Source organism: Vairimorpha necatrix, chromosome 5, assembly GCF_036630325.1.
Source record: "Vairimorpha necatrix chromosome 5, complete sequence".
Taxonomy (NCBI): domain Eukaryota; kingdom Fungi; phylum Microsporidia; family Nosematidae; genus Vairimorpha; species Vairimorpha necatrix.
The window spans coordinates 672701-691744 of NC_088820.1; the positions used below are offsets into that span (position 1 = coordinate 672701).

At 29.3% G+C, this 19044-nt stretch overlaps 2 protein-coding genes across 2 annotated transcripts; both read left to right on the forward strand.

The window, feature by feature from the left end:
* Positions 1-953: 953 nt before the first annotated feature.
* On the forward strand, positions 954-1952 carry VNE69_05110 (zinc finger C2H2 domain-containing protein; the record flags this gene model as incomplete). Its single annotated transcript, XM_065473592.1, has 1 exon — positions 954-1952. One exon carries the CDS (start codon positions 954-956, stop codon positions 1950-1952), a length of 999 nt encoding a protein of 332 aa, XP_065329664.1.
* A 16050-nt stretch (positions 1953-18002) lies between these two features.
* Positions 18003-18839, forward strand: VNE69_05111 (zinc finger C2H2 domain-containing protein; the record flags this gene model as incomplete). The annotated part of the gene is made up of 1 exon (XM_065473593.1): positions 18003-18839. The coding sequence occupies one exon, from the start codon at positions 18003-18005 to the stop codon at positions 18837-18839; it is 837 nt and encodes a 278-aa protein (XP_065329665.1).
* Positions 18840-19044: the final 205 nt, after the last annotated feature.

The window sequence follows — 19044 nt, forward strand, 5'->3', positions numbered from 1 at the left end:
AAACATATATTAAAATGTTGTACAGAATTAAGTTGGAATTTTAGTAATACGATTCTTAAAAAAGGCTTGACATAATTTTTGTCGTAATATATTTTAGCATGTTCGTAACGCAAGTACAATTGACGTCAACCAAGGGATTAAAGGAGACATAATGACTATTGATTTTGTGCAATTCTATCTACAAGTGAAAGTGTTTATAAAACATCATTAATTATGAAAGAAATATCATGTATCTATTTATCTATAAAAGTATAGTAATATGTAAATCTTACATTATAGGTACATAAATTAGAGATATTCTCATGAATTTATTGATGTTTATAATAACTAAAAAGACCTGTGGAAACATATTTGATACCATTTAGTTATATCTTCCTTCTATGATAATATTTATGCCGGCAATGACTCTTTGACGTAAAAGATTTTTTTGACATATTGACTCAAACTTACTAATTTAATCATCACGAATACGATTTTTACGACTTTAATCCAGATGTAGATGGGTTTTTAGGTTACCTTATTGCTTAAATCTGCAAATTCTTTCAATACGCCTAATAATTTAAAGTTATAGGCTTGTTTGTTTTTTTGTAAAAATTAAATGAAAATTTTCAGTCAACAAGAATTATGTAATTAATAATAAAATAAGAGAATTAAACAATATAATTTTTCAGTTTAAATGTATAATGTGTATTTTTTTTTGTATATACGATTTATATGAAAAAATATAAAAAATGAAATGGTTTAATATATCATATATATATATATATATATATAAATATCTTAAGCTATTTTTGGTATCTGCATTAAGCACAAAAAAATATAATAAAAGTTATGGTCTTGCGTAATATCAGCAAATATGACGACAATTTTAATATTATACAAAATATTATTAATATATTAGGAGAATTCCCCCCTTTAATACACAAAAATAAAAATCTTGAAGTAAGGATATAATGCCGCATAAAAAATCTAACTCTAAATCAAAAAGCCAAAGTCGTAGAAAAAACAAAAGGAGTCCTGGAAACGCAGTCATAAGGATCCCCAAGCCAAAAACTATTGATCGGCTTAACCCAAAAATAAGATTAAAAGTACCAGATTTAGTGACACCATATAGCCATTTTTTGCGATATCATCAGAGAGAGTTACCGTACTCAGATTTAGATCTGTACAGAGAAATGGCTGCAAGAACAGAATATTATATAAACAGAAATAGAACAGCTTTGGACTATCTAGTAGAAAGGGCGCAACAAGAAAATTATCTGCTGGAAAGAGAAAAAACTGGTTTAGATTATCTGGCTGAAATGGCGAAACAAGAAAACTTATTACTAGACAGAGAAAAAAGCGGATTAGAATGGTTGCAAGAGTTGGCTAAACAAGAAAGTCAACAGATAGAAAAGCAAAAAACGGCCTTGGAGTGTCTACAAGAAATAGCCGCAAAAGAAAGTTCTATGATAAACAGCACAATGGGCGAATCAAAAATGTCAGATGAAAGTTTGCAGGTTAAAAACGTTAACAATACTGAAGTAAGCAAAAATAATAGCAATTTAAACTTTTCGAATACTTTGACTTCTTCTGTTGAATCAAATTCAAAATCAGAGAATGGTGAAATACCTACGGATACTGTCGAAGTGTTAAATCATGGAGATGATTCAACGGCCATAAGAAGATTTTCAGATTTGCCAAATAGTATGTTCGAATGTACTACAAGGAATGGCGGAAATTTCTATAAATGTCCGTATGCAAATTGCAACAAGGGATTCTCCAAATTATCCCCTATAAAAAGACATTACATGATACACACAGGTATAAAACCATTCAAATGTTGGAACAAAAAATGTAATAGGAGATTTCCAAGAAAAGATAATATGATAAAGCATTTTAAATATCATTGCAAAGGTAAAAAAACTGTTTGCTATCGATTTAATAGTGCAAGAAGAAATATAACAAAATAAAACAATAGTTAATATTTTTTATTTATACTTTATTTATACAATTATAAGGTTGTAAGGCAAAAATAAAATTTTCACCCTACCGGGGTTATCGGGTTAATGACCTCCCGTAAAAAGTCGAATTTTTATACTAGTAAGAGAACCACCCCATAGCCAAATGGTAAAAATTTTAATAAAAAATAAGATGCCCTTGAATCTAATGACCCTTTAATTTATTAGTAATCTGCAACTCGAAAGCGGCCATACGTATGTTGTCATTGTTCTCACGCAATTTTTGTAATCCTTCTAATTTTTCTCGTAGCTTGTAAGATTTTTTTTTTAATGGGAGTGAATTTTCAAAAAATTTTAAAAGAAATTTCAAATATTTTATAATAGAAAAGATCCACCCATAGAAGAGATCCATGGCCTTTTCTATGAGTAGATCGATTAACCCGAAACCCTCGGTAATATTCGAGGAACTTTTTTTACAAATCAAAATAATTCAACCATTATTCTTAAATTTTTAATATAAGACAACCAATTGTTTAAAATTTATGTATTAATATACGAATAAAAGTTCTTTAAATTTTTTTAGGTTAGATTTTCTTTAGGTTAAGTTAGCATAAAAACTTTAATATTATCGTTGATTTTCAACTATGAAAGCTTTTGTGAGCATTATATTAAATTCTGGTTTTAAATTACAATTTAAGACAGCTATAGAAGTGATTAATCGAGAAATCGCTTCTGTTTGCATTATAGTTCCAAATATAATTTAATTTTGTATATGTGGGACAAAAACTATTGCGCTAAAACGTTTCTATTTTTAGCCCAGAACACCAAATTTTTACAGATTATTTTTTGTATCGCAATGAGATCATATAAATGTGTTGACGTTTTAGAAACAACTTTTATTAATGAAAATACATATTATAGCGGCATTAATAGATAAAAACATACGAAAATAAAGAAATGTACATTATTTGATTTTAGTGAAAAATGCATTTTAATAATTTTTAGATTAATCTTTAAAATGAGCAATCTTCTAATAGCTCGTATGACTTTTTGTCAATACATTTCATTATAACCCTTTTGTCGAGCAACATCTTGTTAATTTAAATCTATTAAATTTTTCGCATTTTTTGTTTTGATTGGACAATTAAGACTTTTCAATACACAAATAAGACTATTTTTTCTATTAAATCAATACTATACGCTAAAATAAGCAATTAAACAAAAAATTAGTTACTTTCTGTTTTTATTATTAACACATTGAGACGATGTCTACGCTGGTAAATAAGCATGGATATTTATTTATTTATCATTTAAGTTTTGCAATAAGTCATTTAATTTTATACACAAATATATGTTTTATATTTAAAATACCACTATGATGATTAAATGTATTTTTATAGACATAAAAGAAGTTAATAGTCTAGCAAGCTTTAATCTAAAATTCATGTTATTTAAAATTTATGCATTCAAAATGGGGGTTTATTCAATATTACATTATAACTGTTCTAATTTTTATTTAGTATTACAAATACCTGTCTATCATAAGTGATACACGTTTCTCTATGAAGTTAATAAAACTAAAATCAGGCTTTTAGTATCATGATTATCTTCCAACGCTTAAAAAGGTATAAAACAAAGTGTATATTATTTTTTTATCGTAATATTGATAAGTTTTTTTTATGTATACGTAGTAAATCATTAATTAAATATTTAAAAAACAGTATAGAAGAGCAAAATTATAACATGAAATAAACAACGTTATTATAACAACTTTTTTTAGAAATAGAAAAATGTAATTAGATTATGTAAAAATATTGTAAAAAACGAGTGTTTAATAGTAATTAAACATATGTAATACCAAGAAGTATCAAAATGAAAATTTTTTACATTATATATCTGATTTATGATAATGTAATTTTTAGTATTGCCGAATAAACTTTAGCTACTTTTATCAAATAATAAATATCAATTGATATGTATGGACAAATTTTCTGATCATTGTGTAAGTTTTTTTCATTGGTATATGCTAGAATAGTTTTTTGTTTTAAAATCATTATATAAATTCTTCTATGGGTGCTTAACACGTTAAACGCGATGGAAAATACATAAATCGTAAAAATTTATTATCGTAATTTGTTTATTATGTTACGATACGTATAGAACATAAGTTTTGTTAAATTCTGTACATGGTTTACATAGTTACAGGCAAATACATAGCTGAGGTTTTGCGACCCGTGGCGTTGACATGTTAACAATTTTGTCAAATTTTTCACTTTAAAAATATAAACTTATAGGAAGAAATGACAAGCGTATAAAATCTAAGAATCAATTTTTTTTTACCTTAGAACATCCGGAATTTTATAATTTTATATTTTTAGCAACCTCTGTTTAGCAGTTTGTTTGAATTATCCTTCTTCATTGTGAGATTTTTCATAATTATAAAAATACATATTAACTAAGACATATTTTTTATGTTTTTTCATTTTCAGGGGGAGGGAGGTTTAGCAGCATTCTATAAATATTTAGAATGTTGTTTTTATTTGAAGAACTGATTTTTGGGATAAAACCACTTCTTGTATTTAAAATGCTTCTTAAAGACAGAATTCTTGTGAGGATAATTTATTAAGTTTAACTAAGAATTACGTTAAACGAAATTTTATAAAAATCTATCATTTTGTATATATTCTATCATTTCTTTATAAATTGCATAAAAACGAATGATTTTTTCCTTCTCATATTTATTTTTTATATACATTCATAGACGTTTTATTTATTGCAATAAATTATATTTTTATTAAAATCATTTTACGGGATAAATTAAAAAACTTCAGCTTATCTCTTCTATTGTAATGTGTTTTCATTAAGTTCTTTTATGTTAATAACAATTATTGTGAATATAATAAAAGCGATAGTGTATTTTATTGCATTATAATATTATAATTATTTCTATAAGCCGAAAAGACCATTAATATGAAATTTTAAGATGAGTATGTATAGATTTTTAAAGCTAATAAATCATGATACGATGGTAACGATTTACAAAAAAATTCCACGAAAAATTATGCAAAAACGTGATAAATGAGAAGAAAAAAAAATTTGTCTATAAAGTATTTCTTCTTTTTTTTGAGAAACACATATTACATTCATTATACTTAAGAATCAAAAAATTTCAAGAACTAGTTTATATAAATAAATTACAGGTTTTTTTTATTAGATCTACAAATTCTATAAACGCCTCTTATTATCACAAAAATTATGTTCAAATGTGATGCAGATCTGCTGTAATTGAAAACAATCATGCAACGATGATTTTTCTGCAGAGAAATTTATACAAAAGATTAATTATTCTGTAAATACTCTTTTAAGATATTATTTTCTAAATCTAACTACTAAAAAAAATTAAATAAATATAAATAAATGGAAATTACACCCCCAAACGCATCAATTTTTTTGTTTTGGTAAATTGCTGATTTCAGTAACTTATATAATATAAGCAAGCGAGAATCTAGTTAATAATTTGAATTTAACCATCAATAACAATGCTAGTTACACCAATGAAGTGGAGGATATAAATGCCGGATATACGACATTTGCACAATACGCGTATAGTGCTCCATATGCTTTGATGGTGATCGTAACTATATGTATTCTTCTTTACATTATTTATAGACATATAAGAAGTAAAGAAATATCTAGAGATGCGAGGACAGATATAAATACAAATGAAATGGAAACCTTAAATAAACAATTAAAATATTTATGGTGTTTTTTAAAATGATAATATCATATCAAATAGGTACATGACCGTTTGGAACCCGCTTTGGGAATATGAACCCGCATTGGGAATATGAATCCGCTTTGGGAAAATGAACCCGCATTGAAATTTTAAAGGACCCCCCTTTAAAAAAATGGCAAAATTGGCAAAAACAATGTTTGTTATAGAATATGAGCTTTTTAGTGATGAAATGTTTTTAAACATGGAAATAAATGAAAATTTTATTTTGGAAACATTTGATGCTAAAGAGGCGTCGCCTTGCTCGTTTCTGTAACTAGTAGGCATACTGCTTTTTCCTTGAGGTAATACAAGAAAATGTATAACCTGTTTCTATTATGATCTCTAATTAATGGATAGCATATGATGCCACATTAGCTAAGTAAAGGGATGGAGCACAGTTCTAAGAATCACTCCATAAATGCTATAACTTCTAGCGATTCTAATTCACAACATCATATAATTTAGTTGATTTTCGCTCATTTCTATAAGAGATATTCGATCTTAACATAAACAAAGAAGAACAATATGAGTACCTTTTACAGTTTCACTGGGCTTCCAAATTTCCAAAAAATATCGGATAAATTGTCTTCTGTCATTATTTAAAATAAATCGTTAAGTCCCTTTTTTATAATTTTTTTTATTTTTCCCTTTTTTTGAATTTTTTCAATGCGGGTTCATTTTCCCAAAGCGGGTTCCAAACGGTCATGTACCATCATATATATTACTAATATATTAACGAACCAATCGTCTACTTTTTAAGTAATAACTTAAAAAAGCATAAATTTTAGAAAATGCGTAGAAAGATTTTTAAGACTAAAAGTAAAAAAAGCATCGTTTTACTGATATGTGTTTTTAATAAATCCTTTTTCTTTAGAATACTTAAATTATTATTGAAAAATAGATATGTTTCAACCAAAAATAAACATTTACTTATACGTTGTGTAGAGCGTAATTTATCATTTTAAATACTGAAAAAAAACAAATTGTGATCAATAATGTTTTTGATATTTTTTGTGGTTTTTTACTTCATAATATAATAGTATACTTTATAAAAATATATTTTATTGTTTTTAAATCAAATTTTTCTAAAATTATAAGGAATAAATGCAAAATAATTATTTTTTAAATTACTTAATCTTATATTATGACTAATCTTTAAACCTCGCCTTGTAATTTGTCTTTTTTAGTCTAAAGCGGGGTATATAAAAAATACATCGTATTTTATAACTACTGTGTTTTTATTATTCAATGGCTATTGCTTTGATCAGATGATAATCAACTTATTTTGAGAAATTGTTATATCATTATGCTCTATCTTTCTAAACTTTATATAAAATCATATTTATTGAACATGAAACTATACACCTATTTTCTCAAAAAAAAAAAATACGTGTGAGGAAATTGGCTTAATGCCAAAATAAAGTTTATACATAGACAAAAAGTTTATTGTAAAAAACAAGATTTTTTTATTACTTGACTTGTTAGTTCATCCAAAGTTGTAAAGTTGTGCCCTGTTATTTATGTTGGCAACCACATTATATTATCCGGTTAAAAAGAAATATTTTTAACGTGTATGAGCTTGTCTAAGCCCATAAGAGTGTAGATAGATGCTACTTTAACTGTTTGAAAAGGTTTATAGGTAACCTCTTTTGATATGGAATCTGAAGAGAAATCTGAGCAAAATCTTGGGAACAGACAAAACATTACAAGGAAAGCTCAATATTTATAGGAACCTGTTCCGCTTTCTAATGGCCATAGTACACGTGTATAACCTGATAAAATTTAGAATTGGTGAAGTATTTGTGGAGATGTATTAACGATATATATATATAGAGCAAAAGTAAGTCTGCAACTAACTGTAGTGATTGTAGTGAAGGTGCAGTGGCAATAGAATGGCATCAAAGATACAAATATAATGGAATAACAGAGGATCCCTCTAGTGCTGTCAGAAGAGAGACTTTTGAAAAAGTAAGAAGTGAGATTTTACAGAGGGTTGAAAAACTAAACAAGACTCAAATAAATGAAAAGAATATGATTCGACTATAAACGAGCTTGCAATATCAGTTTTAAACTATCATGTAGGATTATTAAAATTAGAACCAATATATTTCAATAGTCTCAACTTTGATATCCGACGGGTACTTATCAAGTACCAGGTCCATCTACTGCCAACCTGTAAGAAAAGACTATACCTACCTAGTTCCGAAATGGGCAGAGGCCCCATAAGTATCGAAGATAAAGACAAAAGTATGCGTTGAATTTAAATAAAACATTAGATGAGTGTAGAAGTAGCTCACTAAGATGGGCAGAGATACATAAAGTAGAGGCAGAGAGCAAATCCCACTTGTTTACAATTTACGAGTATCTAAGGATTAGGTATAGCTTTGTGGGAGAGATAACCCCGAAGATGCTAATAAATTCACAGAAAGAGGGGTTTCACAACAAAATTTACACAAGACAAACAATGGAAAGTTGTTTACAAAGGTTTGCATTTCTATATTCCCATAAAAATAAGAAATTTTTAAATAATAAAAAATTTAATTAAAAAATTTTCTCTTGCCCTTGCCTTTTCTAGCCAGCCTATCATATTTCTGTAAAACGCAGGATATTCCCGGTTATAATCTAAACTCAAAACATTCTCAATAATTGTTTCAATTAGACTTTCTGATGAATGAAATGATGAAAATCTTGCCTTGAGCATCAAAAAAACTCTTTAATGGGATTTAGTTGTGGTGAATAAGGAGGCAGAAATTTATGATTAATGCCTAGATTATTTATTTTTGTAATTTTCCCTCGAATGATAAAAACTGGCAGCGAGGTGTCCTTATCACAGTGGTAGAATGCTTTGCTTCCATTGAGCAATGGCTGGGTTCGATTCCCAGGGGCACCAAAATTGTTTCTACTTTCTATGATGCAGTTGGAACAACTCAGATGATGAAAATGTCCACGATAATCATTAAGTTGATTAGATGAAACTTGTGTGTGTCCAGCCACAAGGGGATTAGCATCTAGTGTAGAAACGCACCTCAAGGGCAAAAAGCAGTATCGCCCTTTGGTGACTTAATGATACATAAAAGTATCTAATGGGTACGGCCTAGTTGGAGCCCATGGCTGGTGCACTCTAAAGTAAGATTCTAGAGCTAACTAAGAGACTAGACGAAGTAGGGCAATAAAAGGTCTCGTGGACCCTATCCTACAAGATTCTGTAACACGGTGGCCGAAACTAGTGGGAGAATGGTGGTCAACGCAGCCCAATAAAAACGCCGGGCTGGGGATGTGGTCGTGTAAGGAGCCGTGTGTGCAATACAGATGATTGTAGGGACCTTTGAGTCAGTACGATAATGTCTCTCCTCGGGTTATAGATAACCATGCCCGTTAAGTATATCCGCTGTGAGTTCACTCTGGACGCGATTTGAGGTATAAATGGAAAGTGTTCTCCTGGAGCCAAAGTCCGGCGCTACTTCATTTTCTTGCCCCCCCCCTAAAAAAAACATACATAAAAAGATACAAAATCGTGTTATTTTTCAAATCTAAATATTTTTTTTTTGAGGGGGGCAAGAAAATGAAGTTAAGGTATTTTTTGTCGATTTGAGAATTTTTAAATGCCTCCTTCAGATTCCTCATTAAGGGGTTAAAAAATTTTAATTTTTTAATCCTTAATAAGAAATTTAAAGGAAGCTATTCGGGAGCTAAATATCTGCGAAGATGCGTGCTTTAGGCACAATGAAGCAGCAATTGATTTTTTTTAGATAATGGTCTTCTTAAAAGATCGATTGCTTGCAAACATTGTTCGACATCAGAACGAACTGTTCTTATGAACATTAATGGATGTTCCGGCTAAATTGACGGTAAAGCTTATCGTTGTGTTAATAAAAAGTGTGGTTCGAAGAGTTCACTAAAAAATGGTACGATGTTTAAAGGGATAAGCGTTCAATTTCACAAAATTCTTAGAGCATTCTATGGCTGGGTATTAAATTATACTACTTACCAAGCAATAGATCTTTGCAAAATATGTGAATATTCATATATTTAAAACAAGGATACAGTGATGGAAGTCATTGCTTCTAAAAGCGATAAAAGCTACCAAATATGAGGAACTTCTGTTTGTGTACAATTTGATGAAACCGCCATATGCAACGGGTAATTGTATCCAATCCTTCTTCAACTTTGGATTCCATGTCTGGAATTCAATGGATTATAGGCGGCATAGTAGAAGGTAACTGTAGAGAATTTGTTCTTGAATTGCTACCGAATCGACAATCTGGTACTATTGAAGAGTTTATTAGACACAGAGTAAAACATGGCTCTATTATAATTTCTGATGGATACCCTTCATGCCCTCCAGCCTCTAGAAATTTTGGGAGTGAACATTACAAAGTAAATCATTCGCTTGGGTTTATAAATGCAGAAGGAGACCACACAAATAATATAGAAAATTTGTGGTCCCATTTGAAGAATGAATATAGATTGAGAATGAGGCTTTAAAGGCATAGGATAAATTTTTTTCTAAAAGAATTCGCTTGGAAAAAAAAAATATCAATCATTTCAATAATGATGATCATATGTGTGCTTATATAAAAATTTTAAAACTTTGTAGGTTGAAATAATTAAAATTTCTTCTAAATAATTTTTTTTTCTAGGGGGGGGGGGGCAAGAAAATGAAGTAGCGCCCAAAGTCCAATGGATACGGCGGAGCTTGCTGCACCGGCAAGTTGTATGGAGGGAGTTTTAGTGAGTAAGAATCTCACAGTACCAGTTGGATGAGGATCACACCCAAATCCCCTGGTCCCTATGCAAGGTTTCTCCCTACCTCTTACTTGCAAGGAAAAAAAAAAAGAAAAAAAAATGAAAACTGGCATTATCCATTATAAGAACTTCACCGGGATTATTCCAAATAAACATAGAGCATTCAATTTAAAATTCATTAAACTCTCGGAATTATATGCTCCACGTTTATACTAAAATGCCAATAATCCATTTATAGTAATTACACATATACAGCTTATATTTTGGCCACGATTTGCCGCAACATTATTATAGGCCTTGGTATTCTTTTCTGAATATTCTTAACTTCGCGTAGTATAGCGTTGAACCCAGTTTCATCAAGAAAAACTAGGTTTTCGGCCGAGTACCTACTAATTTCGGAGGCAAAATACTCCTTTGGTTTATTTTGTAATACAAGTTACGTTCAACAGGAATCAAACTGTGCCTTTTTCTTGTTATACCGAGTTTTTTGAGTTTTCTCGATATTGAAGATTTTGACAAATTTACATTTGTTCGTAAATTTAACTCATTAGAAATTTCCTGTAAAGTCATATCGTTTGCACAATCGACTATGTTTTTTACAACCCGGTCTGTATCCGAAAGCATTTCACTTTGATTCAACTGCCGAATAGACCTTGTAGGTTGGTTGTGCTGGTTTCGAATAATAGATGCAACGGTTTTACGATGTAAATCAATCATAGTCGATATTTCGGCTATGTATCGTTTTTCATCTTTTGTTAATTCTAAAATGATATTCTTCAATTCGTTGATTATTGTTTTCCTTATTTTTCTTACCATTGAGGGGAATATAGAAATGCAAACATGGGAATATAAAAATGCAAACATTGGAATATAAAAATGCAAACCCCCGCAAAGCTAAGGGTAATGATCAAGTAAGCACCAAGAACTCTTCTACTTGGCTGGTTAAAGGAAACAACCAGCTAGATCCGAAGCAATTTACTGCTTTCTACAGGAAAGAAATGTTTTCTGTGGACAAGAGGAACAATGTCCTCATTTTGATCCTCATATGAGGAACGTGGATCGGTTAAAAGGGCCACTTTGGTCAAAAAAATGGTATAAATATTTTTTTTAAAAAAAGACCCTTTTTGGAAAGTCAAAACGGCAAAAAAAGGAAGAAAAAATAAATTTAATAATATTCGTAAATAAATCACCTTCAAAGTTCCTTCTTAACATATATCTCATCAACGAACCAGTAATCAATGTTATGGCTCTGTGTCTTGCCGAAGTCTCATTTTTTAATCCACTCCAATTTCCTTCAATTGTGTTAGTATGACATCTATTGGAATTATTTACAAACTCCAATGAATGATTAACAGTTTTGTGTTCAGCAAAATAGTCTTTTAACTTAAAATAAGACTTGAAGCATTCATTGTGTGTAATTGATTCGGAGTGAACATAAATTTTTAATTATTTCTTTATGTGTTTTGGCTTTCCTATCGTCGACTGGAATCATAACTATCTTTCTTTGGATGGTTCTTTCAACCATCCCAAAAACCCATACACCTTCAACCCGATGTCCTCTGTGGTATTTTACTTTACCAAATTTGCTTTCATCTATTTCTACTATTATTCCTGGTCCACCGATTTTACCAGTTCGTTCGTATACTTTATTTTCAATTATAGAAATTGTTTTTTTTATGATATGTCGAATACATCTTTTACCAATATCAATAAATTCTCCTATATCAGTCTGGTTAACCTTACAAGACCACAATTTTATTACCGGGGTTTCCGGGTTAGGAGATCCACCCCAAAAGTCGAATTTGGCAACTTTTTAAAAAGAAATTATTATACTAGTATAAGAGATCCACCTCCAGCCAAATGGTAAAAAAATTATATTAGAAAAAATGAACCCTTTATTACAATAAACATTTAAATTTCTATAAAATCTTCAAATAAATTTTCACAGTCTAGGCCTTCGTCTTCAATTTCAGCACAATTAAGAACATCTTGAAGTTTATTGTTTAAATTAAAAGTATTGTTTTCATGAAAAATTGAATCTGTTCCACACAATCTAAAAGCCTTAGAAGCCATTTCAGGAGTTATTTTTTTTAATGCATCCGCCATTGAATTCAAAATATATTCCCAGCTCGGTCTACGCCTATAACCTTTATTTGTATATTCCGAGAGGCCCGAGAGCAAGCCATTCCTGCCATTTTCTTTTTAATTCGGCCTTAAATGAAGAATTTAATAAAACATCTAATGGTTGTAGACAAGACGTAGTTTTAGGGGAAATTAAAACGGTTTCAATGTTATTATTAGCAAAACTTTCCATAACTTTTTCAGTATAGTGAGATTTATAGGTGTCAAGAATAAGAAGTTTTTTTTCTATTTTCAAATGGCACATATTTGTTTAAACATGCACGAATCCATATAAACATCAGATTTTGATCCATGTTCCCTGATTTAGGTGTAACTACAAAAAGATTATTTGGCACAAAGCATTTTGGCGGTTTTTTAAGGCCTTTTAAAATGGGCATTCCCCTTAAAACAGTACCTTCTGAGTAAATAGTAATAACAACGAAAATTTTAGTCTTAGAATTTTTAGTTGTATATGCCTCAGTGTTTTTTTTCGTCGGTAAATGATAATGTCCGCGATTGCATCATATCAATGTAAACAGGAGTTTCATCCATATTATACACCACTGTTTGGCTGTCCATACAGTTAAATTTATGATTAAAGGCTTCAAAATAATTCAACACGGTTTCTTTAATCTCCTGAGGCCTTCTGTTGTCTTCCTGTCCAAAAGATGTTATTTTTCTAAATGAAAAATGATTTCTTCTTTTGAATCCCATCAACCAACTCATACTTGCCTAAAAATCTGTAATGGACAACTTCTCTGCTATTTCAAAAGCCTTATCTCTAATATTATAAGTTGAGATAATTCGCTTCTTTTCACCTCGCTCTACCTTCACCCAATCCATCAACATTTTTTCTAGAGGAGGCCATTTGGCAGAAGTGCCGGCACGCATTCTTTTGATATTTTTAATAATGCTTTGGCCTACCATTTTAACTTCGGCCTTTTTTCAATCACATAGCATTTTCCGTGTAATCTGGAACTCTAGAGCAGTCATACTTAAATTTTCATTGTTTTCACGTAATCTTTGTAATCCTGCTAATTTTTCTTTTAAAATGTAAGATTTCTTTTTCATGGGGGTAAATTTAGAAAAAAAATATAAATGAAATTTCAAATATTTTATATCCTTATAAGAGATCCATAGTCTCTTATATGGGTGGATCTCTTAACCCGGAAACCCCGGTATTAACAAAACATCTAAAATATTTGTTTTTTGTAATAAAATGGAGAGTCTTTTAATAATGACACTTTCCTAACACATTTAGTCATTAATTTATTTTTATTACTTACTTTACAGTAAGCATCGCATTTTGGACACTTTACAGTCTTATTTTAAATTGCTGTTGTAAAGATGTTCAAGAGCTCTTCCACTTGACTTTTCATTTTTGGGGTAAAAAAAACAAATTCGCTTAAATACCATTTTTTTGACCAAAGTGGCCCCCTGCTCCACGTGGATCATTTAAATACCAAGTGTGATCGAATGTTGGGGGTTGATTACATGAAAATACTCAACGAGGTAGTTAGATCCATTCATCTCTTACTATGCATTAAACATGGGTTTAAAAAGACAAAGATAATACGTGGACACACAGTACAAGAGATCATGGAAAATGATTGTGCAAAAATAAGAGAGACACGAGAATATCCACCAATATAAAGGTGACTCATAATAAGCTTGATATTCATGTGTTTACAAGGAGAAGAAGGAGATTTTAATATTTGAAGTTGGTAGAACCACTCAGGATCGACTTACTCTAGTCGATATGAAAATAAAAAATATGACCTTTTGCAAATGAGTTGGGATTAATACATAACCCCGCAAAAAATTGTTATTTATGGACTTACATGGGATGTGGTGACCGAACATTACAAAAAGCAAATGACTAGCTGGAAACCAACCCTACCTGGAAGCATTCCCGCCAGTTTATTATGAAGAAGAAGACTCTAGAGTCGATATCTTTGGAACGACGACGAGGATACGATCAGGAGGATGCAGGAGAGGAAGAAGGGCTAGAGCTGAAAGCGCACTAGCAAATATGGCGACTGTTAAAGAAGTGTTTGCGAAGATTAATGAAGCTGGAAATTTAGTGTTGAAAAACATAAAAGTTCTTACAGAAACCAAAGTCTGTGAAGAGCAAAATTCCATGAGCGATTTCCGGGAAAGATGTCCTATGAAAATCTAGGCTTAATGATAAATTAACTCAATAAATCTGATTTAAATCGGTTTTATGTATTAAAACAACTTGTCTGAATTGTACAAGCTATGTTAGATGCAATCTAGAAAAAAACAGAAAATTTTATAAAGACGTCCTTAGTTGCAAACTTAAAAAGGAGTTGTGGCTATTTCAATAGGATGACACATTGAAGTTGCATTGTAATGGAAAGATACAAGAGGTGTTTGAGTTTGTTTAGAAATTTTGCGCCCATAATGATTCCGATTACATAAAACCTACATATCAATAATAGCTATCATAATCTGTGCCTATGATGTAAAAATGTTTGGCCGTTGTTTAATATAACAAAGAAAAATTGGCATATATTATTATACCAACTGGCATCAATTCCAGTAAAAAAATATCAAAATGGCAAAGAAGTCTTTTATACAATCACTGTTAGGAATTATAATTGCAAAAGTTACTACATTCTACTAATTTGTGATTATGAAAAATATAAATAATATGAGATTCAAAGAAATATGTTATAAGACGTATATGGATTTTATTTAACAGCATCGATACAGTTTATATTTGTAACAAACAAAATGCATACAGTTTGAAATTAAAATCCGGAGCCCTTATCGAGCGTGGATGCACTAAGCGAAAACAAAAAAACGTCTGGTTCAAATTTTTTAAAAAAATAATGCAAAAACGAGTCATACTGCCTAATATATCCTGGTCGACCTCAAATTCGTTTAGAATGTTTACAGCATTGCATTATTTTTAATCTTTTTTATATGCATTTGCTATTTTTGCTACCGCGCGTAAAATTTTATCTCAAAAGTTTATTTACTAATTAGCATGAATTTTAGAAACCGCCGTTAGTATTTGTATATTTCCTGTTTATAACTTTTTTTAGTTTTTTGTTTTTTCCCGAACAAAAAAATATCGCCATGCAAGCTAGTAACGCTTGCCTGACCATGAGACTTTCCGTGGCCCAAATATGGGAGACATAACTTTCATGTGTTTTTAAACCACTTAAGTCTTTTAATCTAAGTAAAAATGTTATTTACCATTTTTTGTGTAACTATGGATCTACGGCTTCTCATTCAAACAAATTTACTTTGTAATATAAAAATTTCCGCTATGATTTCGCTAAAATCTATTCACAGTATGTCCTAAAAGATAATTACATCATAGTTTATGTAAAAGAAAACATTTTTAAAAATTTCCGTTTGCCTGTATGGCATAAAATATATGCCATCAAATCTTTTTGCACAATCAAAAAATCTAAAATAATTGTCGTAATATACAAACATTTTCGCACTTAAAGTTTTCCCTTGAGTTCTGATTGTACCGGGAATGTACATTGATTATTTGCAATTTCTTTGGACAAAATTTAAATACTTTTTGCCACTTTTGTCGATAGAAAAGCTCACCTTTGGTGTAATTAATAATTTATCTTCATTCTTGATAACAATTGACTTTTTTAAATCTTTAGAATCTGCAGTTATTGCTTACAGAAATTAATCTAGTTAATCCAAAAATTTTATCATATTTGTTAGCAAAATATGCTTTGAACAAGTGCACACATGAGTTTAAACTCAACAGTGTTGATTATACAATAGTGTTAATTTTAAAATATATCGTAACATTGTAAGTAGTGAAATATACATTTAAATGTATTTTGGACACAAATACTTATGGTCTATTATGAGTAAAGCGAACTGAAGAATTCAATCTCAAATCGATCTTGCAAGTTATAATCTTAGATTTGGTGTATATATATGTTTATAATTTATTTAAGAATCTATTGACTGAATTTTATATAGTAAAAATGGCGAAACATCAACATGTGTCATGTAACAAACTCCGGTTCCCACACTGATCATCAAATACTCTATGAAGCTTCTCCTCTAGCAACTTTTTAAAAAAATTTTGTGTTAAAATTAAAAATAAAGCTTGTTGCAATCTAATTGTCATACATTTTCAGTTTAAATGCTTTGGATGTCTTTTGTTGATAAGTCGTCGAGTGTGTTGATTAACTGTGAAAATTACTAGATAGATGATTTATTATTGGTTATGAATTAAATTTTTTTTTACTTCTTAAAATTAGCATAAACGTCAGACATTATTATAAGATTTTGTTTTGGATATGATTCATAACTTGTAATTTATATTAAAGACACGATTGAAAAAAAAATCTATATTGTTAATGGTTTATATTTTTAAGATATATTTTTTTTAATTTATGAAAAATCCTATTTAGATCAAAATTGCATTATCTATTCCTTAATACGCATGAAAAGATTATAAAATTCTGCCTTCTAAGACATATTAATTTTATTTTTTGACCTTCAGAGATATAATATTGAAAAAAAATTGTACTTTTCTTTGATTTATTAACTAACATATAATATTGTATTTAAAAATTGCTTAATTTTTTGTGTATTAAGTGAAAATTTTATCACATATTAAATCAATAAATATAATATGTTTTTGACAAATTGAAAATGTTACATATATATGTACAGAAAATCTTGTATGCTTTAAATGCAATTATTTTCTCTTTCTCCTTTATAGACAAAAAAATAATAATTTATATTTATTAGAGAGATGATTATTGGCTAATATAGTAATATTCACTTATTTATATGAAAGTTTATTATAATTCATTTGTTAATGTCAATTTAACAAGATACCAAATCTTTTATAATAATTATAGGTTGATAAATATTATCATATCTATAAGTTGTGTAGTAAACCAATAAAGCATCAAGGATTAAAAAACCATTTACTATATTTACTTGTAATTATATTTAGTAAAAAACATAAAAATAACAATTTTTCTATAATTAAGTGAATTTATAAGTAGAGCATTTATTTATTTTTTTATAAAGTAGCTAGTTTATATAATTAAATTTAAAATATAAAATAAGAACATAATAAGAGCTCATTGGATATCATAAACAACTAATAAACATAAATTAATTTTTTTTGCTAAATTTTTTTTATATAAAATTGATTTATTGATTTTATTTTTTTCATTGATTAATCAAAAATGACGAGTAAAAAAGAACTGTAAAAACAAATTTTATGTACAAAATTTTAAAAATATACTTTTTAACGGTGAAAAAAACAGAAATGTATATTATTAGACTTTCAATTAATTTTGTCATTGGTGTTTAAAGTAACATTATTTGAATTTATAAGGGAACCTCTCCTATTCCCCTTTATATACATAAAAATATTTTTTTGTCTGTTTGGTATGGTCGGTAGAAGAAGATCGGAAAAAACGCATATAAACAAACCAAAATCAAATCCTTCGTCCGACGATGTTTCTAATGATGAATCTGATGGTAAAAACGGCACTATGAAGATTAAAAACTATGAAAATTCAAATATATATGTCCCTAGGAGGAATTTTAGATCTCATCCCCCTTACCCAGTCCCGAATAGTAGAGAGCAATTAGCAACGCCAACTAACATTAATTGTCGGCGGCATTTTTACCAAAGAAGAAACAAAATTGGATTAGATTATTTAAAAGAAGCGGCCGAATTAAATAAGTATGTTTACAGAAAAAAAACTGCCTTAGAATATTTGTGTGAATTAGCGAAGGAAGAGGTTATTAAGATGCAGATCCAACACGTTTATGAAAAACAAATCAATTCCGAAAATTTTAATCAAAAAAATGCAAAACTTATCGGTGGTGATATAAATCAAACAGATATTATGCAAAATAAACTTAATAGAGACGATCCAGAAATACATTTACCCTATGTTGTTCCACCAAAACGGAGGTCATACAAAAAAATAGAAAATATAGAAAAAATTTTGCCTGAGAATGAGACCATACAAAGTTTCACAGATTTTCCAGACGATTTATTCACTACAAAGGTCAGAAATGGGGTCACAGTGTTCTGCTGTGCAGACGACGATTGTGATATGGAACTGCCTTCCTTGACTCGAATAAAAAGGCACTACTTGGTCCACACGAACTTAAAACCCTTTAAATGTCTAAATAAGCATTGTAATAAGAGGTACTCAAGAAGGGATAACATGCTTCATCATTATAAAAGCCACTGTAAACACAACAGAAACTAATGGGAAATATTAATTGTATAAAAATAAGGTCTAGACCTATATTATTATGATGTAAAATTAAAACAATAAATATTTTTTAAAATAATTTCTATTTGTAATTTCGTATTTTTTTCAAATTTTTTCATGCTATTTTTTATGTTGAAATTTGACAGGATAAAAATTTTCATAAAATGGATAAATTTTTCGTAAATATTCATTGCTCATG